General features: G+C 42.2%; 1 protein-coding gene across 3 annotated transcripts in view; it reads left to right on the top strand.

Annotated features, from left to right (window-relative positions):
- tbl1xr1a (TBL1X/Y related 1a) overlaps positions 1-24466 on the top strand; it is a 58177-nt gene extending 33711 nt beyond the window's left edge. For all 3 annotated transcript variants that reach the window (XM_006637405.3, XM_015360800.2, XM_069197829.1), the window contains exons 3-17: positions 5325-5393; positions 16867-16969; positions 17518-17663; positions 17971-18205; positions 18444-18576; positions 18964-19105; positions 19424-19487; positions 19573-19670; positions 20021-20081; positions 20323-20444; positions 20530-20604; positions 20714-20841; positions 21031-21196; positions 21496-21597; positions 21869-24466. In XM_006637405.3, coding sequence (XP_006637468.1) covers positions 16912-16969; positions 17518-17663; positions 17971-18205; positions 18444-18576; positions 18964-19105; positions 19424-19487; positions 19573-19670; positions 20021-20081; positions 20323-20444; positions 20530-20604; positions 20714-20841; positions 21031-21196; positions 21496-21597; positions 21869-21895 — 1557 coding nt within the window. In that variant the 5' untranslated portion in view covers positions 5325-5393; positions 16867-16911 and the 3' untranslated portion in view covers positions 21896-24466. The remainder of the gene's footprint in view (positions 1-5324; positions 5394-16866; positions 16970-17517; positions 17664-17970; positions 18206-18443; positions 18577-18963; positions 19106-19423; positions 19488-19572; positions 19671-20020; positions 20082-20322; positions 20445-20529; positions 20605-20713; positions 20842-21030; positions 21197-21495; positions 21598-21868) is intronic.
- The last annotated feature ends 1561 nt before the right edge of the window (positions 24467-26027 follow it).

The following is a 26027-nucleotide window of genomic DNA, read 5'->3' as shown; positions in this document are numbered from 1 at the left end:
TCACCAGGAATAAAATCTATTAATGCCAGACTAAAAATGGCATCCATTTCTTAACCTTATAAATAAGTAAATTGATCTGTACAGTAATATCTGGCTTAAAAATGATCTAATTAGGTGATCGATTAGTAATACAAAAAATGTACAGAAAGGCAATTATACTTGTGGTATTGCAGTAACGGGCATTTCGTAAGCTTGTGCAGAAAACTTTTACAGCTGATTTGTAAAAATTTAGATTAGCCTGTAGTAGTTTTTTTTCAAAGAAACTAACAAAAAGAAGAGACTGTTTTTATGTCACTGTCTTTTGGGAACTTAGGTAACGACCTCAAAGCGTTACGTGCTTAGGCTGCAATCCAGTCACGTTTCTAGTGCCGCGTTTTCTTCCTGTTCCTTATCAGTTTTTATGTCAGATTATCTGTGTGACGTGAACCCTGGGGGTTCCCGGCTATTGTTTTTTGACTTGTTCACTATGGTTACTCAACTGTTTTGTTTTAGGAGAATATCAACATTCAGCTGCAGTTTCTGTTGGTGTTTACAGGCTTTCAGGCACTGTACTGGTTTGCTCCAAGAGGACCCGTTTTCCTTTGTCGTAACGCTTTGACATTAAATGCTGTGCAGAAAAGAGATTATTTGTTTGATTTGACAAGAAAAGGTCAAGTTTTCTGTAGACAAGTAATTTGTTACAGTTTATCCAGTCAGTTGCAAACAATGGCAAGTTCTAAAAATCAAAATTTGTTTTGTGCACACATTCTGTGATGTGCACCTTATTGAGGTCTTAATACAGGTGTGGCTCTGTGAATGAGGCTTACTGGCATCAATCGGGTTCACCCATGTCTGCTCATGTTTGCATACTGTGAAAAAACTGTTGGCATAGCTTCAGATTGTCTGTGATATCAGAATGTCTGTGAGAGACCTAGATCTGACATGCTGAAATTCAATCCAATGTAGTATTACCTGCAAAGAGAAAAATACACCAAGTCTAATATTGGAGAATATGTGACAAGAACCTAAATCCTAGGGCTTTTCACATATTACCAGACAGGATGGAGAAAGCATTGAATTAGTTTCGTGAAACAGAAATAGAAAATTGTATACCATTATGATCAGGGATAATACAAGTCTTTCAAGTCTAAATTATCTGATTTGGATTCTGGGTATTTGCCCCCCTGGATTTGTAGGTATTTTCTTGTGCTCAGAGACTTCATTCAGGGCTGTTTCTACGTGGTGTTCAGTTTACAGGAATATGGCAACCCTGTCATCTGGGAGAGATGACTGTATGTTAATATAGTCAAGGTGATACCAGGTTAAAGGCCATATGCTAAAGGAGAGAGTTTATTTTTATCTTAGAGTGAACACATTTCTGGGTTATGGTGCCTTTTAAGAGCAAGCTGTCACTATGAGTTATCTAAATGTATATGTGGAGAGAGTCATTATTGCTGTAGTATATGTCAGAATTGAATGTGCTAGTATTTTTTTAAAACAAAAGCTGGACCATTCTCTTCTTAGACTCTCTGTTTGGAGTGAGCAAAACAGTTTTGCCATCCTACATAACAGATTTATAACCTTTGAGCTGCTTTTTTCCACCTTCCAAGTATTTTGTTTAATGTGGGTGAAAGGTACAGACTGAAGCTAAAAATCCATTATAGCCCGGGGCTTCAATGAGTTTTTCACTGTGACTAATCTCATAGGGAATATACTTCTGATACTGTACTAGCAGTGTCAATAGTAATCATCCTTAAACTTTGGAATTCCACAGAGAATCTGAAAACTGACCTTGTATTACATAGTTCAGGTGGGGAGCTGCATCAGCATGTGTAGGCTGCAAAGGAACAAGTAGTAGGTTTATTCCAAGCTGAGAGGAGAAGAAAACGCGTTTCGAGCCCTCTTCAGGTGTCAGCGTATGTTGTCCCTATGTTGCCTCCATAATGATTGCCTTACCTATGTTTCTGTAGATGCACAATTTCAAAAACAAAAGCAAAAAGGGAGTTAAATTGATTTTAAAGTTCATTTGTATGAGGTAGATAAGCCTACCTCCTGAAAGAACACAGGACATTTTTAGAACGAGAGGAGCCCTTTTGGCCTATCTGGTATTTTTTAACAGATATTTCAGGTTTTGTGGCAGAGGACGTCAGTGTCAGGACAGGCAACCAAAAAATTAAAAAAATTGTTTTGTAGAGTTCCAGGACGCATTTTTCAATGACAAATGTGCCGATTTTTCAGAGCTGATCTGATATTTTGAATTTAATGATGTCAGAAGCTGAACATGTTTCAGGCACTGAAGAGGCCCTTTCTCTTGTGTGGAGTCATGTGTACAGTACAGTCTGTCCTGAGCTCTTCTGCAGGCTGCAAGGCTGGTCAGGTTTGTGTTTTAAACTGAGAGTCTGGATTGGTTCCCATTAATAAAATAAAGTGCAGTCTTTCAGCCTTCGACCCGAGTCGAGCAGCTGTTTGTCCCTGGATTAGGATGGATGGGGAACAGCTAACAGGTTGTGACCTGGGCACTTCTTGCACGTGTTGCCAAGAGGGTAGGAGTGCAATATGATCATCTGTTTACATGGCAGGCTGTGTGCTGTACCTTTGGCGTTGAAGCATGCTAGCTGTTAGCAAATCCGGCCGACTTCTCTTTGACATTTCTACAGTATGTTGCCTTTAATCTTAACCACTGTCCACGTCAGCAACATTTTTGATTTAATGCCATCTGTTTTCCCTGTTGCCTTGACTCGCCAACAGCTAAAAATATTGTTTAAGAACCTATTTATTTTGTGTAGTTTTGCATTACTCCTAGAGATTTGAGATCCTAGAATGTTCTGACTAAAAGGTAAAGTAGGTGACGGCATTATTAGATTTACACCTTCTACTGATTCTCATCTTAGTAGTGAAAGAGCTGGACGGTTTCCATTGCACATTTTAGTCATTTTCTATGGCTGGGTGGGTGACATTCACATTATTTGTATAGAACACAGTTAGGAATGAAGTTCCAGGTTCAGTATATCCGGGCCAGAAACTGCTTGGCCAGGGTCAAGTTAGCACTTAAGAATAGACACCTGCCTTATTTGTGTTGCAAATCACGAGAATGAAAGCTCAACTTGATTTAGTTTCGTTTCAAAGGGCTGCTGTTAAGGATATCCATTTAGCAGGTGCAGCTTTACAAAGAAATCTTAGATCTGCAGAAGATTGTGTTGTAGGATGGCCCAGATTTAAAGGAAGTGGCAGATATCCCAGGCCACCATGTCCACCAGAAAGACATGTTTGTAAGCCTAACTTTGCAGAGTAAAAGGGGCCACTGAAACGTGCAATTACCCCGAAACGGATGTCCTTACTTGGTCATCTTTTATCAGTTTAACTGTCTGCTTCCAAAATAATGAATCTCGCAGTAGTGCTGTGTTCAGTGCTGCCAGGAAAATGAGCTCCTTCAGGTGCTCTGAGTGTGATAAGGCTGCCATGTGCAGATGACTTAATGATGCATTGTAACTGGAATGGGAACAGCGATGGTGAAGCTCAGTCTGTAGGCTGGCATTCATAAGAAGAATCTTTTATTAAGCCCTCACAGGGTAAAGGGTTAGTCTCTAATACTGTGCCAAAACTGGAAACACAGTTAAAAATGTAAGAGTAATTTATTAAGTTTATAATTTGTTTCTTGTCTGATGCAGGACACTGTCAATTAGCATAACAAATTAGTCACAAGATCAAAACTTATGCTTTAACTATGCTACATTTTGAGTAAAATGTTGATATAAATGTTTATTTCAGATTTATTTCAGAATTGTGTGCCACTGCACAAGATCTTTTTGTAGACCTTTATGAAACTGTTTATGTATTCAGAAAAGACATTAGTGTTAATATCTGGAAATATATAGACCACATAATGTACCGTGAATAAATGTAAATAGAGTTTTTACAAAAATACAGGTAATCCTTGAGTTACACAGCTCTTGTCTTCCTAAAAAATGGTGGTGTAAAATAAAAATGAATTTCCCTAAATAATGCATGTATATTGGGTGGGTGTGTGTGTGTGTTCTGAGTCCTCTCTCTGACAGATGGCTGAACCCCCTAATAAGTTACACACTTATTCACGAGTGCTGTTTATATAGCTGTCCTGCAGGTCCCTTTCAGACTGGTGTTGATGTGACACCTGAAGGGAGGAGTGTTGTCAGCAGTGGAAAATGCGGCCGTCATGCGTCGCCAACGGGCGCCCTTCCTTTGGACCAGTGGCATGGCAGTGGCAGTAATGCTTGTCAAACGAGTGTAACAATCACACGTTTTTATGGTTTGCTGAAAATTGCGTCATCCTAACGAGTACTCCTAATTTAAACCCTACTTTTAGAAAGAAACCAGAGTATCAGCATGGCCGGGTAGCGTTCCCCATATTTGCACAGCTTTTTTGTGAAGAAGTACCTGCTATTTTCCGTTCATGTTTCAGTTCGGTTGGTTCTGAAAAATGCCACTGGGTTGACTTTCTCTCTGCCTTTGGTTTTAAATGAGTCCTCCACGTTGCCCAGAAGACTTAAAGTCTTTTTCGTAAGTGTGTTTCCAAGGTCATTGCTTCCCATTTTATATTCCTGGTTTGGTTTTCCTGCCTGCATGTCACACTGATGCCGATGTTTCTCTCTTCCGTGCTTTTAGCAGGAGTTGAAAAGAGTGCTCCGCGTGCAGGGGATTGAAAGTCGGTAAAAAAAACACCTTGATTAAAAACTGAACGTTCCGTTAGAAAACTGGGGGAAAAGTGTGAAGCCCACATGAACACTGCACAGTTGGAAATGGGGGCTGACTGCAAATTGCAGTCAATGTTTTTCACTTTGAAATTGAAAAGAAAGCTGGATGTGCCAAAATATTACCATTCCGTTTAAAAAAGAATATGTGAGAAATTCACTCCAGTTTTTGATCTTCACATTAGAAAGGGTGAATGCTAGGTGTGGCACTTTTATTAATTCTTGATGCTCTTGGTGTGTTATTTTTCACAGTCGTTACAGTATCGCAATACCTTAAATCTGTTTACTGATGTTTTTGTGAATGTGACCATGCACGTGATGGCAGAGAGTTTAAGCTCATTGATACAAGAAGCAGCCTCTGTTTTACTAGTGAAAAGGCACGAAACGTTTTTAGGTGCGAATCTCAGATGGAATGGACTGTAAAGGAATCTTATTGTGCTGTCTTATACCTACTCAATGCAAAATTGATGTGTAGCAGAGATATGAGGATTACTTGAGTTCCTGAAGGTTTCTTTAATATTCCAGTTTTTTATGAATAGTAAGATGTAGCTGCCATTAAATGTTTTCTTATTCTCACTGGATGCTGCATTAGGTTTACTTTATCTTTTGTCTTTACAGGTGCTCAGACTTTTGGACAGTACCCTTGTTAAACCTTTGTATTGTGGAAACCTCAGAGCTAATACTGTGGTAAGATTTAAACTGAATATTTTTTATTAGAACTGGTAAAATTATAAAAATCTTTTGGCAGTAAAGAATGTCTCACTGTAAAATGACTGCTCTCATTTATTGTTAATCCCTGTTTAGCTCTGGTGTAAATGAATATAATAAGAACTGTCTAAATAGGTTTGGCATTGATTGGAAATAAAAGCTGAAATAAGAGTATGACTAGTTGTTTAGAGAAACAGAGTAATGAAGGCTTTATTTTTGTTACAGAAATGAAGTCATGTTCTGTTCTTGTGCTCATGTATATGGGGTGAATGCACAGGCCTGTTCTTCAAGTGCCTCATGAAAGCAGACTTTCCCCAGCCATTTCAGATAACAATCTCTTTATTTATATAACCTGTGCGTTACCCTGCATATACCTTACTGATCAGCCGAGGAAAAGAGTATGCACCTTTTAATTTTCCCATTTTCTTATATATTCAGTAATTTAGATGTTTTGTTTTGGTTACTAAAAATCAGTCTTCAAACAGCAGGCAGATTTCTCTTTGAGCTCCTGACTTTGTGAAGGATTAAAGCAAATTTATTATTGATTGTTCTGTCAGTTTGGCAGCCGGGAAATCCTTGTTAAACCCCTTTCCAGCCACCATCCTGTTGGCCACAAGGAGTTTTTAATCTCCCTCTAGCAGCTTAAATACTAAAATTTGTAATGGCTAATCTATGGTGACATCAAATCTATAGGTTTTCCCTGGTCCGTTGACTCCTAACAGAGCTGTCTCCAAAGCATAAACTCACCAGCAGTGTTCATAGGCATATGCAGTTCAAATAAATATTAGTGTTGTTGAAGCATATTTGATGTACAAAACCATTTTTTGCCTCTTCAAAATACATTTATAGCATTTTTGTCCACATTGAGCAGTTGAGGATAAGGTTTCATGCAGCTTTTAACAATCCATCTGAGCACTTAAATGTGTGAGTGATGACCAAACATAATATTGTGGGTAGTTGCTATGTCTAGTGGGATTAATGTTTCAGGGAATAAAAGCACTTTTCTCCCCTAGCCATATAAGAAATATTTTAATACATTAGAAAATTAGATAGAGTTGTCTGGTAGTAATAGGAAATGTTCTGTGACATTCTGTAGAATTTGAAGAATACAGCTGCCTTTTTTGCCTCTGACATTTTGTTTCTGTTTTATGGGCTGTTTAGTTGAATGTGTGGATGAAAGCCTTAAGCAGGCAAATGTTTTAGTTCGAACTGTTTAAGGGATGTTTACAGATTATAACAACAATAATGGAAAGGTCAGTGTTCTTAAGAATTAAAGACATGCCTTTGCACATTTATTAATCGGAACAATTTTCCACAACTCTCAGAGGACAGAGACTATCGAGGGTGTGCAGTGACCAAGAGCACAGCAGCCTGCTGTGTGTTCCAGGTTCAGCGAGAGAGCTCTGCTCTCGCACTGTGAACGACTCCACTCTCCTGTCCTTGCCTTACTGTCTGTGCTGAACTAGAACGCCAGTTTGCTCCTTTTCGGTCCATCTGCTTCACAATAGGTGTGACACTGCCCTTCTTCTGCTGAAGAAATAGCTAAATGGCTATCGCTGTCTACTGTGGTGGAGTATAGGTGACCTTGCCCTCTGCGTTTACAGACCTCTTTGGTCTCCTAGAAATGTGGGTTCTCTTGATCTTTGAGTTGAAATGGGTTGACCTTGTTAGGCCAATCTGCTCTTTTCTGATGTGCTGGCTATGTGTTTTTGAAAGGGGCATCTTTTTCTTCTGAGCACTGCAAGACGAAATTTATCACTAAGCAAACAATGCATTACACAGAGATGAAGCCCTGGTATTTTGTTGTGACATAACCATTGCACATTGAACTTTGATTAACATAATTCACTGGGTCTCTGAGCCCTATTAACCAATTATCTGACTGAGTCCTAAACTGAGCTTCATGATGAAGTCTGTTGTTGTTTCAGCTGTGTTACTGTGCTCTTTGTTTCAGCTCTGTAGTACTCCAGGAGTTATATAACAGGCTCATTTTGGAAGCAAATAATTGCCAGAACTGTACATGATTCCACGGTTAATAAATGTTGGTGTATGCGGGATTTGTCTGCATTCGGAGGCCTGTGACTTAAGACATCCTTGTTAAACAGGAATGTGAGTGTTCAACTGCATGCATCAAAATGTGTGGTACAGGTCTATCTGTAAAGAGAGGTGAGAAAAAGCAGTGAGTAGGGCTAAAGCACAGACAGGGAATTATAGCATTTCAGTGTAATGTGCAAGGCTACTATGTGAAGTAGGATGAGGATTTAGAATCTTTGCTTTTAGTTCTTACATCTTGGTAGTTTGAAGCATAAAAATAGGCTTAAAATATGAGCTGTAGTTGATTAAACTTAATTTCTCACACATTGGAATGTACAGAATTATGTATGGATTTGTTTTCCTGTCAGATATATTCCTTTTATCAGATGTTATTTTCAAGATCAGATGGTATGTATTGTGGTTAGATTAAAACCCAGCATTTTGGTCTGTAAATGTTTGCATCTGTTTTTAAGCTTACAATTTGAGCTTCTGTTTTTTTTTTTACATCTTGCTTAAGTGACATGCCTGAATTCTGACACAGGCAATCCAAAGAACCACACATTCTGCACTAATTAACTCTTCGATGAACTATCCTTCCTTCTTTTCAGCTCAGCTTTAAAATATTTTTTTCATCTGTGTAAAGGAGATGGTGGTTCAGATTTTGTGAATTGAATGGCTGCCTGGTAAAGTAGTTGTTTTACATTTTTTTCTGACCTTAAGTGAAAACCACAAAATAGGTAAATGGCAGGAGAAAGCTGTTACATTTCTGTGACCCTGAAAGGTTTTCAAAAAATATTTTTTTAATGTGAATTAAAATGTATTTACCAGCTTAATACAGCCTTTTCGCATCAACACAACAGCCCCTACCAGTCTTTTGTTTTTTTATTAAAACATGCAATTACTCATTAATTTTATGATGAAAGATTTCCTGTTGTTTTCACCCGATCCTATATTTATCTATGCAAAGATAAACAGTATTGGTAGTTCTCTTTATTTTTCTATGACTTAGTCTTTTGTGCTGTAGAGATGGATCCTACAGCAGCTCTTCTTGCAGTGCTTGAGAAAGGATGCTCTGCCCTCTGCTGGTCAGTGACAAGGTTGCTTTTGATGGAGGGATAAAGACATAAAGTGGAGGGGCAGAGAGAAACTAACATTTGTCTTATGTTATAAAAGTTTGGCATTTTGTGTTTAGTTCAGGTCTAGAGAACAGACACAAAGCTGACCCACTGTACATCTGTCGTTTTTAGGTTTTTATCAATCAACCTGTTTTATTGCATCTCCAGCAGTGATGCGTGGGTTGACTCGCACCCGCGGGTCGGACGGGCTCGGGTTCGTTTCTCACAACCACGGGCAGGTTGCGGGTCATAAAACAGCCGCACCGCACATCCCTAATGTCCAGGCTCCTGTTGAAATTGCTGTGAGCTTCACCAGTGAGGTTCTTCTGCCACTCTGGGGTTGCACCACTTGTTTCTGTAAAAGCCAAAACAATCTGAACGTCTCCAAGTGATACAAAACTGGAAGAGATTATAACTCCGGCAGGGCTTTCAAATTTATATACTGGAAGATTTTTTTGATGAATTGCAACTTCACTTTTCTTTTGTAAAAAGAAAAGGGTCAATTTTTTCCTTAGGCTAATTATTTCAATCCTTAAAATCTGAAAGCGTTGGTTCCAGCTGGTTCAGTGCTGCCTCTCTCCTGGACGAGTGTGAGAAAGATGAAGGCTACAGGCTGGCGCTCTGTTCGATATAAGAAAGCTGCTTGTTCCTGCCCAGGGCGTGACGAAGGCGTGAGGGGCTCAGTGTGAATGGGGTTGAACATGCCAGCTCCACAGTGGGCACCTCGGCATGGAGTCGAACTGGGGACCCAAGAGCTGTGAGGTGGCAGTGCTAGCTGTGCCCCTGTGCCGCCCCACTCAGATCCTCTGAAAGACTGAAGATGTGAAAGCTTTACTTTCGCTTACACACCCCCGAGTGCGAACAGTATGGCTACTGTGTGTGAGCAAGGGCTGATTTCTGTCCCGCTGGAAACATCATGCCAGTTACTAACGGCAGCGTTCAGCTGGTGTTAAAACCAGTCGTTTCTGCTATGGATGCTACCTGCTCTTGCATTAACCCAGCATAAAGTGCAGTGGTGTCAGTACCATACCCACTGGGCAGGGGGAGAGAGTACAGTTTAACAAGACATGCGTATGTATGCTCGGTACACTTCTGCCATTTACTGGTACTGTGTTGTATTGCTCTACTGGCAGCTGAACTGGTTGAGCTGATGGAGGGTTGTTTTTCCATGTCAAAATTGTAAACGACAGGCTAGGAGGTGCCAGACTGTAATAGCTATGATGCTGCTGGGGTTGATGATGGTGTGTCTTAATCATTTTTTTCTTGGGCAGTTAAAAAGCAATTCTACATGTTGGCACTCTGCCATTGATGCTGCTGTTGAGTACACCAATGTGAACTATTATCCCAATCAATTATTAAGATGAGCTTTATTTTGAAAAGCATATTGAGGTACAATGGAAATATTTTGTTTTGCTGTTATTTAAATTGCTACTCTGTCTTCTGAACTATATCCATTACCTACACCTCAAATTGCCATGACCTTACACTGTGCAGTCGCATTGCAGCTGCAATTGAAGAGCAGAATGACTAGTGGAATCACCAGTGGAACCAGTACAGGCCGGTGATGTGGGGGTGCGATATTGTGTTTCCTGTCGGTAAACTTGGGCTTTCCCTTTAAACTGCTCTGACACTAGAAATACAAGAGCCCCAGGGTTGCCTTGTGATCAGGGTCAAGTCAAAAAGCCAAACTGTCCAAGTGCTGCCTTATTACTGGTATCTGCTCAGATGACACAAGTGCACTAAAGTGACACGCCTGAATTCTGACACAGGCAATGCAAAGATGCAGGTTTTTTTAAAATAAAGACCAAGACTTCACATGATGGTACTGTTTGAGATCTTTGGAGAGCAGTGCATTTAATGAAAGTGACTTAGAGCGGGTTGGAAGTACAGTGAGAGCTGTGCGATTGGTTTGATGTCAGACTGAGCTTGGGGAGCTCGCTCAGGGTGACGGTGAGTCAGAGGTGAAGCAGGGCTTTAATGTCTGCTTACCACTGGCCTCCTGCCCTCCCTGGGTAACCCTCCGAGCGGGATGGCTGCGCTGCCGGGCAGCAGCAGTGCAGGTGTTGGCTCCAGCCGGAGGGGCGTTATGATGTCATGTCCATTAGTGCCCTTCATGCTCTGTTTTGTCATGGTTACCTCCAGAACCTCATGGAAAATTACTTGATGGAGAGTTTGCTCAGCAAGAGCTTTCGCTTAGTAGGTCACTGAAGATGTCCAGATGGATAAATGGAAGCACTCTGAAGAATAAAAAAACCTGGAAGAGGCGGGTAGGAGTTAGGCTTTATCTGCAGGGGCAAGTTGATCCAGACCTTTATGACTTGCAGATTTTCCGTTAGTTGAGTCTGCTTTAATTTGAGGAGAAGCAGGACTCTTCACATCCTGTTAATTCACCTCCACCCCTCTTCTTGCACATTAAAGACTTGCATAGTAAAATAACAGGCTGTCGGCTGCACTCTGACATGCAAACACTGCTTTGGATTTTGTAAACAGAAGTTCAGGAAACAAATTAAAAGCTCCTGCTACTTAATTCTCTCTCCTTAAAGGATGACATTTTTAATTAAATTGTACTGCAAATGAGAGTTGAGTATGGTTTAGCTGCTGTGCTGTTCAGCTCTCGTACCACGGTTTGTCTTCTTTAGTTGGCTGATCAGGATTCATGTGTGGTTTTGCAGGCTGGTGGGTTGAACATGCTGAACATTGTTTTAAAATTTAAAGGGTAAACAGCACAATACCTGTTAACAGCACAATAACAATAACAATAACAGCACAATAAAAAGTAGATTTTATGTTGAACTTATGTACTCACAGTACTTAAATTGTTATTAATAATTACAAACTCTTAACTCTTAACTAATTGTTAACTCTGTTTTATTTTACACCCTGACTAAATGTGTTTTAAACAGTCACTTGTAACACACTTTGTCATGACATGATAGCAGTATCACCAGACCTGAGTGTGCCTGATTCTGGTCTTGGGTTTAAATTGCATTGTGTGTATGTAATTATGTAGTGTAGATCTGTCGCCTGAAAGATGAATATGTGAATATAAGACTGGACACAGACAATAATGCAGTGAAGTAGTTTTAAGGAAAAACATCCAGTGATTTCTTGAGTTTCTTCTGTTGTCGGTTCGTATTGAAAACAAAATGCTAAGGACATGTTTCGTAGTGTGGAAAAAGTTTTCTGAATTGGTTGCAGGTACATATGAAACAGCAGTGCAGTGATTTCACTAACTGTCGTTCGGTGCAGTTGTGAGCACGGCAGGCTGGTGAGGCTCGTGGGATTGAGGAGGAGTCGATCGCCCCTGCCTTCCCCAGGCCGGTTCGAGGGGGAGCTCTCGGGGGCATGGTCATGGCCCGAGCCTCGCTCCCCAGCACTGACCTGCAAGAGCAAACAAAGATGGCAGATTAGAATTGAGCCCGTGGACCTTCATATGATTCAGCTCACTCACTGTTGATTTTTTTCTAAGCGTACTACACAGACTACAGGTCAGCGTGAGTGAAATACTGTGGAATGGTTATTTCAGAAGCTTAAAAATAAACATCTCCAAGAGAGTACATAGCTTTTGGAAGTACAATAATATGTCGCTGTCGCTGTATTTGGACTTAAATTAAATTTCAACAGGTTGGGTGGAAAGTTGGTTAACCTTGGACACATCAGGTTTTATTTACTGGGTGGAAGAAAAATGCCCTCCAGTTGTTTGTCGGCCTTGATCACATCTCTGTCTCCTAGAAGAAACTGTAATTAGTTCCAGTTGTTTTCGATGGAAAGTATTGACCTACCGGCCTGTCCAGGAGGTTGGTGGAGAGGGTGTAGTTTGGAAATGTAATAAAAATGAAACCGTGTGGGGAGGCAGCTTTTTTTTGCTGTGCCACAAGGTGCTCTTTCAGTGACCTTAGTATAGCGCCTTGTCAGGAGTCGTCCTGCGTTCACCTGTGAGCAGTTTACAAAACCCGCGTTTATTTAACGGCAATAGTACGTGCCTTCTGCCGTGATTAGTTTATTTTTTAGTCCCCCCCACCCCCCCATTTATCGTTTGGTAGTTACGTACATTGCTATTACTTCTGAATGGAGTTCCTATTGAAAGTTAGGACTTTTTTTTGGAATGAAGACTGAAACTCGAACCCGAGGGTACTAGAGAAAACTATTTGGAAGTGCAATTAAAACCAAGAGCAGACGGACCTCCTTCAGCCAGAGTCTTGGGAGTCTGAAACAAGTTGCCCAGCAGTGCAGTTCAAGCTGATAACCTGGTTTCTTTCAAGAAACGGCTGCATGAGATCCTTGGATCAGTTAACTGCTGGCTACCAAAACAGGCTGGACGAGCAGAATGACCTCTGGGGCGGAGCAGTGGATCTGGGGCTCAGGATCTGCGCCTGTGGCTGGAAGGCTGCTGGTTCAAATCTTGCGGTCGGCAGAGGAATCCTACTCTGTTGGACCCCTGAGCAAGGCCCTTAACCCCAACTGCTCCAAGGGGGCTGTATAAATGGCTGACCCTGCGCTCTGACCCCCAGCTTCTCTCCCTGTCTGTGTGTCTCATGGAGAGCAAGCTGGGGTCTGCGAAAAGACAAATTCCAAATGCAAGAAATTGTATATGGCCAATAAAGTGATCTTATCTCTTGGTGAGCAAGGCAAGCTGTCTGAACAGTTCCCCTGCTGTCTGGCTCTGGAGTCCACACATGGGCCTCTAGAGCTGTGTGTGGGTGTTGATCACACAGACATTCCCCCTTCATCCCGAGTTTCTTTGGGGGAAGGGCCCTGTGGCCCTTGTCCATATGTCCAGATATCAGTAAGGACTGTTCTTGCAACCTCGTTGCTGGGGGTTGTCTGTTTCGTCTGCACCCTAATCATATCCCTAAATTCTTGGTGTATCACCGTAACACCAGTTCTAGTGTTCAACTTTGTATTTCAAATTAATCATAAAGGCACTTGCCTCATTTTGTTTCCCAGTTATCTTTTAACTTTTTTTTTGTTTTGAGTGTTTGTTATGATAAGATTTGTTTTGCAAGTGTTCTGTTGCCTGTGAAGCCAGTTTAAATTTAATTAAAATGGTTAAATGGCAAAATTCTCCAAATGGAAAAGATTACTAGCACATATATCTGATGAATATCACAGGTACAGGTAGTACTGGATTGACTTTGGAGATGCATTCGTCAAAAATGCTACGTCACAAGTTTAATTTTTAATTTTTGTGTTTTTGAATGAAGTGCTGTTAAAGGCAGCTAAAAACCATGTATAATTACGAAATTAATTTGGTCTCTTCCTGTTGCTAATCTTCCTTCCCCTTCTAATCCTGTAGAAGATGTCTGTTCTGCTCGATGCTTTCCTTGTCTTTTCTGATCGTTCAGATAAGGTTAGTGGGCTTATCAGTGCGTTTATATACAATATAGATGACATATAACTGAATAATGGTCCCAAATCAAGTTAATCTGCCGGGAATGTTTGCTGTTGACAGTTGGGCTCTGTGGATGCCATTGCATCATCTTCTATAGGGCTGTTCGCAAACAGATTAATTGCACTCTCTCCAGCCAGAAGCTTAGAGCTCTAACATTGCTGCTCTCTTAACAATGTCTTTTTCAGCTCATGTCCTGTGGGATGTTTTGCCAGACGTGAATTAAAAGACAGTCATTTCTTAATGCACTACGACATTAACTAAAAGGGGAGTTCCTGAGCAAACAAATAAAAAGTGGCCACATGGCTACTGTTAGGCAAGGTAGTCTTTGATTCTGTAATATACTGTAAACTAGACAGTAGGTGCATCATTGTAAAGCCACGACATTGCAGTGCTTGAAGGCTTATAAGCACATGTATCAGCAGATATAGAAAGTCGTTTCCCCTTTTGAACGGAACAGCACTCTTAACTGAGGAATGTGGTCAGTAGGATAAGGATAAACACCACGCTGAAGGGGACTTTGCAAGTGTACGTGGAGGTAAAATGCACTGATTCAGGTACCTGAGTTGATTCTGAAATGTGGGGCTCTTAATACGGTTTGGTTTTGACAGAAGTATGTTAATGAGCGCATTTTTAAAATCATTTATCTAGAATGTTTATTTTTTAGGATCAAATGACCTTTTGGTTAATATTTCAGTTGTTACTGGACCACCTGGTAGAGACAAAAAAAAAATCCTTTCTGTCTTTGGCAGAACTGTTTGGTGATTCAGATTCTTCTGTGGTGTATGGGATCTGTGTCTGTGTGCTTCTGAAAAATAACATGAATGGGTGATGTCTGATACAAGCAGACAGTCCTTTTATAATCAGTGTCATATTTTGCACATCATGCGTCATTTTCCGGAAGTGTATTTTGCTGAGTGATTCTGTTGCTCAGGTACTAAAAGTTACCTGTGAATATCCTGTGACAACTACAAGTCATGCTCAGTATAAGCCTGGCAGGAAGACGTTTGCGTCGGCTACAGCACCACATCCGTCATTTAATCTGTCCGTCGAGCAGTGGTTCTAATGGCAGAGATGTCTTCGCAATATAATAGAGTATTAAAAAGTCCAATTATTTATAGGAAGCTTAATGTCTAATTATAGATAGCACCTAATCTCAACACTGTAACATTTAGAATTCCCTTGAGCTTTTTTTCTTATTTTATCAGCTGTGTATTTTTTGCAGAAAAAGGGAAACGCGTTTGAGTTTCTGCTAATTTCCAGCAGCACTTTTTCCACTAATGTAACCGTTTGTAGTGATTCTGAGGCCCATTGTCTTGTTCCAGTTTTTAAAAGCCTTTTGCTGCCCAAGTGCCTGAAGGGCTGTGCAGGCCGTGCCATTAGCAGGGAGAAGTCCGTGCCTCTGGAGCTGCATCAGCCTCATAGGACAACAGTCGGCCCTTGTTTAGAAACCACCTGACAAACATGAGAGAGACGCACAGCGTGCTCCCGGGAGCTACAGAACAGTGCTTCCGGTTTGTAATAGGAGGTTTACTGAAATATTATCTCGATGAAACACCTGTAGGAGCTTGACTGCTTTCTTCTTTATAGTTGTGTAATATCATGCTGATCTCTGTTTCCTGATGTACCGTTTGTCTGAAATTGAATTAACCATGATTTTACTACTAAAACGGACAATGTGGGCTATAAATACAGGACAGGCTTCTTTACACACAGTGTTGTACATGTCTTGAACAGAGTTCCTGGTCAAGTGGCAGAGGACCAAACTCTGCGTTCATTCCAGAAATAGCTGGACAAAGTTTAACACTCCGCTACTAAGCCGCCACATGGGCAAAATGGGATGTATATCTTGTTTTTATCTGCAATCTTTGTAATGCTTATATATCTTTTTTCTATTTCTGTCTTAGAAAAGTGAACTTAAAACTGCTGTTTTTTTGCTTTTTCTAGAACAAGTGGATTAATCTTAATGGTGTTTTGCTTGCTATCTTGCTGTAAGCATTTGAAAGCATTAATTGCGACAGCTTGAAATAATGTGATACAACATGACACTTAACTTCTACCTGATCTCATGCAAGAACTGGTAATTGGCTCAAATGCTTGTTTGGAAAGGCATTTGTGCATAGATAAGTACGATCATCACAATGGCTAAAACACCTGCTGTTGTTTTATGTGTTTTAGGGTTTGTTTGTGGCACTAAGTCAGGTCAAGTACACCCACCCATCCTTCAGTTTCTGAACACCAGTGCATTTTCATCCCTGTTTCTTGTACTTGTGAAGAGATTATCGCTACAATGAAGGTGTGTCCATAGCAGCTGAAGGGAAACTCCATCCTTGTGGCATGAACTCCCCCAGCACAGGTCCTCTGTGCGTTGTTGCACATTTTTAGCTTGCTTACTGTACTAGGGATAATCACCATTTTTAGAATTGACCACAAGCATCAGTGTTCATACTCTGAAGATTCAGGGGTAAAAACAATTAATGCTGGATGAATTTCTTATCCACAGAAACAACTTGATAATACTTAATACATGGATTTTTAACTGATATTCTGCCACGACGTTCTAGTGGCAGTGGGTGCTGCAGTTTTGTTTTTGAAGAGTTGTTACTTGGTTGTCGACTTCTGACAGTGGCTTTGTGTACTCTGAAAAGTAACTTAAGCAGGAAGTATTTAATGTGTCTGCCACCTTTGTACATTTGTGAAAATTAAAGTTTGCAAGCTACAAAATGAAAACGTAATATAGAAGGACATTGAGGACATTGCAACACAATTTACAAAACAGGAGGGACTCAAGTACTTTTTTTAATTAGTAAGAAATTGTATAATAATTTTTGAATAATGTTTTGTACATCATATCTAGAACCTGCTGCTGTCCATTCATGGAATGTATCTGATACAGTGGTTTCTCTGCCTGCAGGCCAGGGACCTGTGTGCTGACCTCATGGTTTAACCAGGAGTAAAGATGAGCATAAGCAGTGATGAGGTCAATTTCTTGGTGTACAGATACCTACAGGAGTCAGGTAGGCCCACCACGACTGGGTTTCATTTTCTAGAGAAACTGAAAATCTGCGCAGGGAAATGATGGACTTTATTAGGTTCCATGTTTGCTAACACTGACGGTTATTTCAGATTGCGCAGGACTTTTTATCAGACTTTATATGCATGCCATTTCTTTCAATTAGAATTTCTAACCATAATGAACTGGCTACAATATTGAAGGTGACTTGTGAGCTGTCCCTTGTCTTTTACTGTCTGATGAAGCAGTTCATTGTCTGCTGATGTTGACATCCGCACCCAGGAAGCAGAAAACCCTTTTTGGTTCTGTACTGTTGGCTGGGGGCTACGAAAAGATAAGATATCAACACAAAAATAGTTCAATTCCATCGCAGATTTCGTCATGACCTTTTGTTCTATCATGAGGGACGCAGATTTTCATTTTCGTTTTAACCAAATACTTGTGTGCAACCAAAGCTACATTCGAGCAGAAATAAAGATGGCTAAGAGCTCTCTTTGTCTGTGAACAGGTAACTGTGATTCCACACTAATTATGTTCTGGTGCCTCTGGCAGGGTTTTCCCATTCAGCATTCACCTTTGGCATAGAGAGCCACATCAGCCAGTCCAACATTAACGGCGCCCTGGTGCCCCCTGCTGCTCTTATTTCGATCATTCAGAAAGGCCTGCAGTATGTGGAAGCAGAAGTCAGCATCAACGAGGTGAGGCTCCTGTCCTCCAGCCGGGTCAGCTTGATCTCGGCTCGCGTGTTCGTGTCCTGCCATGCAGATCGGAAAACGCACAGACACAGGGTCTAGGCCGAGGGACATTTTTATCATCTTCATCTGGAAAGACGAGGTGGAATTTGCTCGTGCTCACGTTCCTTTTGTTCTGCTTGACCTCAGAAGTATTTAAAAGTCTTAAAAGCAGGGAGATCAGGTTGAGGTGTCCCTCCAGCGCTGCAGCCGAGTGGCTTCTGGGAACTCCTGCGGAAGGGGGAGGGCTGACGGCCTGCGGTTTGTTCCCCAGGACGGCACTCTCTTCGATGGCCGGCCGATCGAGTCGCTGTCTCTGATAGACGCCGTCATGCCCGACGTGGTGCAGACCCGGCAGCAGGCTTACAGGGACAAGCTTGCCCAGCAGCAGGCTGCCGCCGCCGCCGCCGCCGCGGCCGCCGCCTCGGCGACAGCCAACCAGCAGGGGGTGGCGAAGAATGGCGAAAACACCGCCAACGGGGAAGAGAACGGAGCCCACGCCTTGCCCAGTGAGTACGCCAGCTGTGTGGAGCTCTGAAGGGCCAGCACGCCAAGGCCCATCTTCAGCTGGTTGGCTTGGCCTGTTGGCACACCAGTAGCCACATGGGATTCTTACAAGCATTTCAAACATGGCAACAGGTGCTTGCTGTATGTTGCAGCTGAAGTAGTTCTGCGGCTTCATAAGGCTTCACACAATGCCATCCCGATTTCCTCAGGGAGCTCACTGTTCTTACTGCGGTTTTCCAGACAACCATGCCGATATGATGGAGGTGGATGGTGATGTGGAAATTCCCCAGAACAAGGCCATGGTTTTGCGAGGCCATGAGTCAGAGGTTTTCATCTGTGCCTGGAACCCAGTCAGCGACCTCCTGGCTTCTGGGTAGGTTTTCCAGGCTGAACGTACTTGAGCCCGCAGTGATTCTGGCATTCTTTGATTTTTCTCTCCCAGGTTTGCAACTACAGTCCTGAAAAAAAAAAAGTGTGTAGCATCTGTAATCGGCTTCAAGTGAGACCGCGCTAGTGTGCTAATATCTGGTGCAACACTGCCACCATCAGGGTGAGCTTCAGTATTGCAGTTACAGCACCATGACAAAATAATCTTTTTGGATATGAAAACAACTCGGAATAAAGTGATCATGGGGGGGTGGGGGGGTGGGGGGGATCACTTAGCCAAGCTCCATCTCGGATGGGGGCGCATCGTGGCTTTGGTCCAGCCAGCTGCGTGCTGCAGGCCCGCTGACGTGTGTCGACGCGCGCGCGTCCCCAGGTCCGGCGACTCGACGGCGCGCATCTGGAACCTGAGCGAGAACAGCACCGGCAGCTCCACCCAGCTCGTCCTGCGCCACTGCATACGCGAGGGGGGGCAGGACGTGCCCAGCAACAAGGACGTCACGTCGCTAGACTGGAATGTGAGTGCCGTGCCAGCGCGCAGCCCTTTCCCATCACTGGTGCCGTTTCGGTTAAGGTATTAATATGTGAAGCCAGTTCTCTCGTGAATCAGCGTACAGGGGTGTGGCTTGATAAATGTCGTACCCATTTAGGTCTCTGGTGCTTTCAACTTAAGTGCTGAGGGAACTGTCGTTTAGACTCCAGAATCCCAGATTAATCTGGGAGATTCCTGTGCTGAGATGCTCCGTGTGCACGTAGCATGCCGAAGTGCGTTTCTCATTGTCCTTTTTTTGTCTGTTGGAGTGCCACCTCACTGACCTATCTTCTTCTGACCACAGAGTGAAGGTACACTGCTAGCAACGGGCTCTTATGATGGATTTGCCAGAATATGGACAAAAGATGGTGTGTTCCCCCTTACATTTTGTAAAGTAATACGAAACAAATGTTTTCTGCACGAACACCATCTGAAATTATTTTGAATTTCCAGGTAATCTTGCCAGTACCCTGGGTCAGCACAAAGGTCCTATTTTTGCTTTAAAATGGAATAAAAAAGGAAACTTCATCCTAAGTGCCGGCGTTGATAAGGTAAGATAATTTATTATATTTATTTTTACTGACAGAATTTAAAATACTTCTACACTAAAATGCACAGAAGCGATCGTCTGCAACACTGCCAACACTTAGTCTGTCGTGGCCCTTGGTCCTCGAAACACACGTGGTTTCTGCTGGGGACTGGGCACTTGCTACATTCTGTGTGCTTTGGGTGTTACGCAGCTCATGTCCCTATTGTGTGGGCATGTTTTCCAGTATGTTTATACTGGTACTTTCCCCAGAGCAGAGGTCTGACTCCTACTGGTCAGGGGCGGCACTACGCGGACGAGGGATGTTGAGAAAGATTCGATCAGCTGCACTTCTTGCTTTTTCTCCCCCCACAGACTACAATCATCTGGGATGCGCACACAGGAGAGGCAAAACAGCAGTTTCCCTTTCATTCAGGTGAGCTGCAGGACTCCTGGCTGCGAAGTGTAAAACCGCACGTCAGTGTAATTGTGCATTTTTAAAGGGGTCTATATAAATATTTCTATGTGTATATGCTGTAAATGCATGAAATAAATGATATTATTTTGCTTGCCTGTTAAATGCGGGATGTTATAAAGTTTCAGTCGGAGTCCCCACAGTAACAGTTCCGTCCTCCATGCTGGATAACCTGAAGACTTACTGCTTGTTTGCCTTACAGCTCCTGCACTAGATGTGGACTGGCAGAGCAACAACACCTTTGCGTCATGCAGTACAGACATGTGCATCCATGTCTGCAAGCTTGGACAAGACAGACCCATCAAGACATTCCAAGGGCACACAGTGAGCATCCTGTCATTTCCTTTTGTGTGCTCTGCAGTGGGAACTGTCAAGGACAGGCTTCAGTGTTCATTTCTTTCATTTCCAGAATGAAGTAAATGCAATCAAGTGGGATCCTACTGGCAATTTACTGGCATCCTGTTCTGATGACATGACTTTGAAGGTAAACTGAAGGAGTTTTCCTCCTATCGCTTTTGTTTAGAAGTTGGTCATGCCTCATGCGTGTTATGTTGAACATGATGGAGATCTTGCTTTTTCTATTTTCTTTTAAGATATGGAGTATGAAGCAGGATACTTGTGTCCATGATTTGCAAGCGCACAACAAAGAAATATACACTATCAAATGGAGCCCGACTGGACCTGGAACCAACAACCCAAACGCCAGCCTTATGTTAGCCAGGTCTGTGTGACTGAGCTTGTCTGCTTCATGCTGGACTGTTCTTTTTTCCCCAGACGGGGCTCATGTAACACTGCCTGCCTGCAGAGTGTCGAAGGGCAGATGGTTGACAGAGCCTGTGTGTCCTGTTAGTGGAAGACTCCTTGTTTCTCAGCGTAACGTTTGCTTGTGTGTGTTTTTTTTCCCCCACAGTGCATCGTTTGACTCTACTGTTCGGTTATGGGATGTAGACAGAGGCATCTGCATCCACACGCTGACCAAACACCAGGAGCCTGTGTACAGTGTAGCCTTCAGCCCAGACGGCAGGTACCTGGCCAGCGGCTCCTTCGACAAATGTGTCCACATCTGGAACACACAGGTAGGCTCCTGCTCTGCCGCCGCGTAGACTCTCTCTGGAAAACCTGTGCCAGTTGTGTTATTCGCAGCATTTTAATACATCCTTTATATTTATCATTACGAAAGATCCGCGCTGTGGCAGAGGTGTTTAATTTTTAGAGGTGCTCAAAGTGTTGATACTTCGCGGGCCTCTGTGGGGACAGGTGTTTCTGAAGTTGCACATTCTGGTTGAGCACCGTGGCGCACCGTGTGAAGAGCTATTTCAGTCTGCCGCACCAGGTGCCGGGATTCCAGTAATTTTCTGTTGTACCTGTTTTCCAGACGGGTGCTTTAGTCCATAGCTACAGGGGGACGGGTGGCATCTTTGAAGTTTGCTGGAATGCAGCAGGAGACAAAGTGGGAGCAAGCGCATCAGACGGATCTGTAAGTTGTCAACATTTACAGAGGGTCACCTGCTGCCTGTCTGTTAGCACAGGTGCTGGCAGAGTGCCCTGCTTTTCACTCACGTCGGTAGCATGGTACTCAGTGTAGGAAGTGTGATATGGAATGATTGTGGATCCAGACAGACACTGTTGCTAGCTTGCGAATCTAGGCACAGTCATATTTCTTTAGAAATAAAATTGGTTTTTATTTATTAAAATGAAGGCACACGAGGAGCGTGACCTCACACATGCAATACTTATTGTTTTCGCAGGTTTGTGTGTTAGATTTGCGGAAATAACGCTGCTAAGTTGGAAGCCATGGACCGACTATGAATGTGTACATAGCCAAAATGACTGTCCCTGCCCCCTGTACTGCTACAGTCCCACCTGAACCATGGCCAGCCACTACAGCCCAGCAACCACGGCCCGGAGCGGAGCGCCCTCGGGATCGGCTCTCCGGGAGCTGGAAGGGTTTCCTCACACACGGAATTACAAGGAAAGGGACGTTTCCAATTGAAGACCGTCAAAGTACCAAAATCTGAAAGATCTTTTTATTTTCCTTCTCAGACCAGTCAGCGAGATTTAAAAAAAAATCTCCTGGGTAGAGCAGTTTGTGTGTGCAGACATATCGGCTTCCCTTAATCCAGCGGCCCTTGAACTCTTTTTTTTTTTCCCTTTAGAAACGTTTAACAGTTTGTTTTTAGGTTACAGCTGCATGAAGTAGAGGAATGATTTGGATTCCTCTGTTTCTTTTCTCCTTGGACAGAAGACGTTAAATGAAAAAACAGAAATGTCTTTGGTACTTTGTTTTATGGTTCTTAACATTGCGGGGGACTCCAAGGTTTTAAAATGATCAGTTTCACTTTTACTTATTCTTCAACGGTAGTTTTGATGCTATGGTTTTACTGGTGACATCTAAATGCAGTAGTTTTTTTTTAAAGGGGACATTTATTCAGCCAGATTTAAAGGATTACAAAAATAAAATGGGCACAAAAAATTAGAGAAGATGCAATCTGCATCATTTTGCTTTAAAACCATAATTATGGTTGGATTGTGCACTATTGATAGAGCGACATTATTAAAAAAAATGTTCATCGATCTTTCTGGACAAAGGTTGACTGCTGTAGCTGTTACTAGAATGCACCATTCATTAGTAAACTGCAGATGACTAGTCAGTGAGTAACTAGACTCCAGTATTAATGACTGATAATATTGGTAACTTTTAAAGAGATGTCCACAAGAATAGGTGACTTCCACAGTTTGTGGTCCCTCTCAGTACATCGTGAAGAAAAGGGAAGACTTGCTCTAAGTTTCTTTTTTTATGACCGACAGTATTTTATGCAGTTTGGACTGGTGTTGGGGTCTTGCATTTTTGTATACTCTAGCTTTTATTTTCAGTAAATTTTCATGATCCAAACGTTTTGCTTAATTATGATAAATAACTTGTAGCATTCTTTTCTTGTGCTTAAAATGTTTTGTCTTTTGTTTTAACAAACTTATTTTAACTTAGCCAGCACTGTACCTTCTTGATTAGCTCTAAAACATTATGCTCAGTAAGAACTGGAATCCAATTTTATTTTAATCAGACCCTGCATCTTTAGTGTTGTGGAAACAAAGCTTTACTCAGTAATGTTGACTTTTTTGAAGAATAAAAAATGACACTTAAAGCAAGTCTGGGTGTTGGGCAGGGAAAATGTGTGTAATTGGTAATTGTGACATGGAACAACAATGTAATTATATATGTCCGAGTTATCACAGGATATGCTTTTATATACTACTCATATGTAAGGGTAGTTTTTAAATTAAACTCTGTATTGTTACCTTTTAATGAACACACTTTACTGTGTGCTATATGCATTATGTGGACATGAAGTCTTTACCATGCGATTGCAAGCTTATCTGAGGATCGCCTTTATAAAATACCATTAGACAGTCATAGCAAAACAACACCCTTTTATTGAATGTGAACAAAGTCCTAAAAATCCTGGTTTATCTTTTATGATTCCCCCCCCCCCTTCTTACTATAGAGCCACCCATAGTGAATTAATACTGCTTGAATTAAATGTCCCAGTGTTGGGTTTAGCCTTGGTGTTTTAATTATATTTGCCTGAAGAAAAAGCACTTCAATTGTCTGTCAGGCTGAGTCACCATACTCATTTATGGCCCCTGTATTTTCTGTTGAAATAATTATGTATACTTTCAAGTCTGAGGTCTTACTAGATAGGTTTTTCCTTTAAGATGTGGGACGGAATGCACTTCTTCTACATAGCAGCATTCCATGTTACTGTAATGAGCACACAACTACTGCGACATTTGTTTTTGTATGCCTTATGATGTGTTCTGTTAGAATATCATTTAATTTTACAGTCTTTTAAATTTTATACAAATAGTATTTTGAAATGTGCTTTAATTTTGTCTACTTCAACGTGGATAGTATCATCTGGACACTTCTGTTTGCAGTCTATGGCAGTGGAATGGTATTTTATAATTTTGTTTTTTAAATGAACATGCTTTCTACACTGGAGTTCAGTGTCTGCCTCCCCTGTTCTCTCCCCTACGTTTATGAGGTGTGCAACCAGGCCCAGGACAGTTTTGTACTCTGAAAACTTTTATAATTATGATTTCTTTGTAGCTGTTGAAGCAAAAGAGAAAATATTAGGTGTACCGTACTATCTTGAATCATGTAAATATCACACAAGATTAAAGATTTTGGGTTCCACGTTGCATAATAGTTGCCCACGCCCACCCTTTGTTTTCTCTTAAAAGAAATCACTTTTTGTTGCAGATTCCCTTTGCATTGTATTGATCTGACAGTTGTAATTTGATTCAGATCTGAAAAGAAGTCCAGAATAAAATATATTTTGATATTATCTGTGGTTTCTTTTTTAACATCAGCGTGGCATCACTGAAGCTCCTTCCAGTCTCCTTTCATGTTGTGCTCCAGGGACGTTGCTGCACTTCGTGGCCGGACTGGTGCCTGGCAGCTGTGGGACAGGATGAAAGGGCTCCTGTTCCAGCTGTCTCCGCTCAGGGGCCGCTTGGCTGCGCGGTGTTGCAGTGCAGCAGATAATTCAGTGTATCTGCTTCACAAAGGCCAGCATGTGGGGCAGCTGAGGTGTTGGCACAGCACTGTGGAACAGTGAGCAAGTGCAATGTCCAGCACTGTGTTCTACATCCATCTAGCGCAAATCCAGTGAGTGGTTGGTAAACAGAAGTGCACATGCATATATTCACCAAGGGCCACAACGCTGTTTACTAAAGTTGCTAGAACATGCATAGCAAATATTCTGTGCATTAAAAAATTACAAGTACAATAGAGCAGAGTAGATCTTCGTATAAAACCACCGGTGGAATCTTGTTCATCACATGGCTTGCTTTCTGAAGTGTAGTGTAAAGCCATTATTGTAATAACTTGCCTTTATGCGCTGAAATGGGCTTTGTTAAAATGTGCAGCAGAGCTGTACAGCACTTCAAGGATGATTTAAACAGGGATGGAAGTGTCAGATAATGAGGGCTGTTCTCAGATGTGACTCTTGTACACGGATGCTTTTAAAAAGGCTTAGCCCAGGAAAATACATCACCTTTTATTGCACAAGATCCGCAGTAACAGTCCAGTATTTCCAGCTGCCGATGGAGACTGCGTGACCTCATGCGCCCCATGGAGATGTTGGGCAGGCAGGACCGCGTCTGTCCGGTCAGAAGAGGCAGGGTGTGGATGACACTGTACCCCACTGCCAAGAGAAAGCCAACAGGCCAGAGCCAACGCAGACAGAGTGACCAATCGGCACAAGGCGCCGCCACGGGCAGATATCTGCATCAAGAGCAGGAAGCAGGGATTTTCGTCTCCAGGCAGAACTGAAAAACAACCCCGTCAAAACCTTTTTTTATTTCGTGCACTTCAGATGGCTGGAGCGGGAGGGAGACCTGAAAGCGCGCACGCAGACTGAGAGAGACTTCTGTCCTGAAGGATAATGAACTGGAAATGATATATTTCCTCCTCTCAGCCACAGGTCGCTGGCTGGGTCAGCCCTTTAATGTCAAGAACTGCTTAGCCTTTTCACGGTCCTGGTCCTTTCCAGCGGCCCTTGGTGGTTAGTTTAAGGGTAAGGCCTGCAAGTAACCGTTGGGCATGGAGTGGCAGTGGAAACCGTCTCCAGACAACCCCCTGCTCAGTGCAGATCAACAGGAGTGACAATGCCCAGGATGTTTCCATTTAGTACTGGGGGCAAAAAGTCACAAGCTTCCACTTTTATCCATTGCAATAAGATATGTTTTATTACCGTTTCTAAATCATTTAACCATCCCACTAAATACATTTGACATACAGCTGAAATAAAACACTTGCATACCTAGAACATGAATAACACATACTGAATAACATACTGAGTGTGCACCACGCCGACCATGAGCTCCAATAAGTCCCATTGCACC

Source organism: Lepisosteus oculatus, chromosome 13, assembly GCF_040954835.1.
Source record: "Lepisosteus oculatus isolate fLepOcu1 chromosome 13, fLepOcu1.hap2, whole genome shotgun sequence".
NCBI lineage: Eukaryota > Metazoa > Chordata > Actinopteri > Semionotiformes > Lepisosteidae > Lepisosteus > Lepisosteus oculatus.
This window is presented reverse-complemented; position numbering and strand designations above follow the sequence as displayed.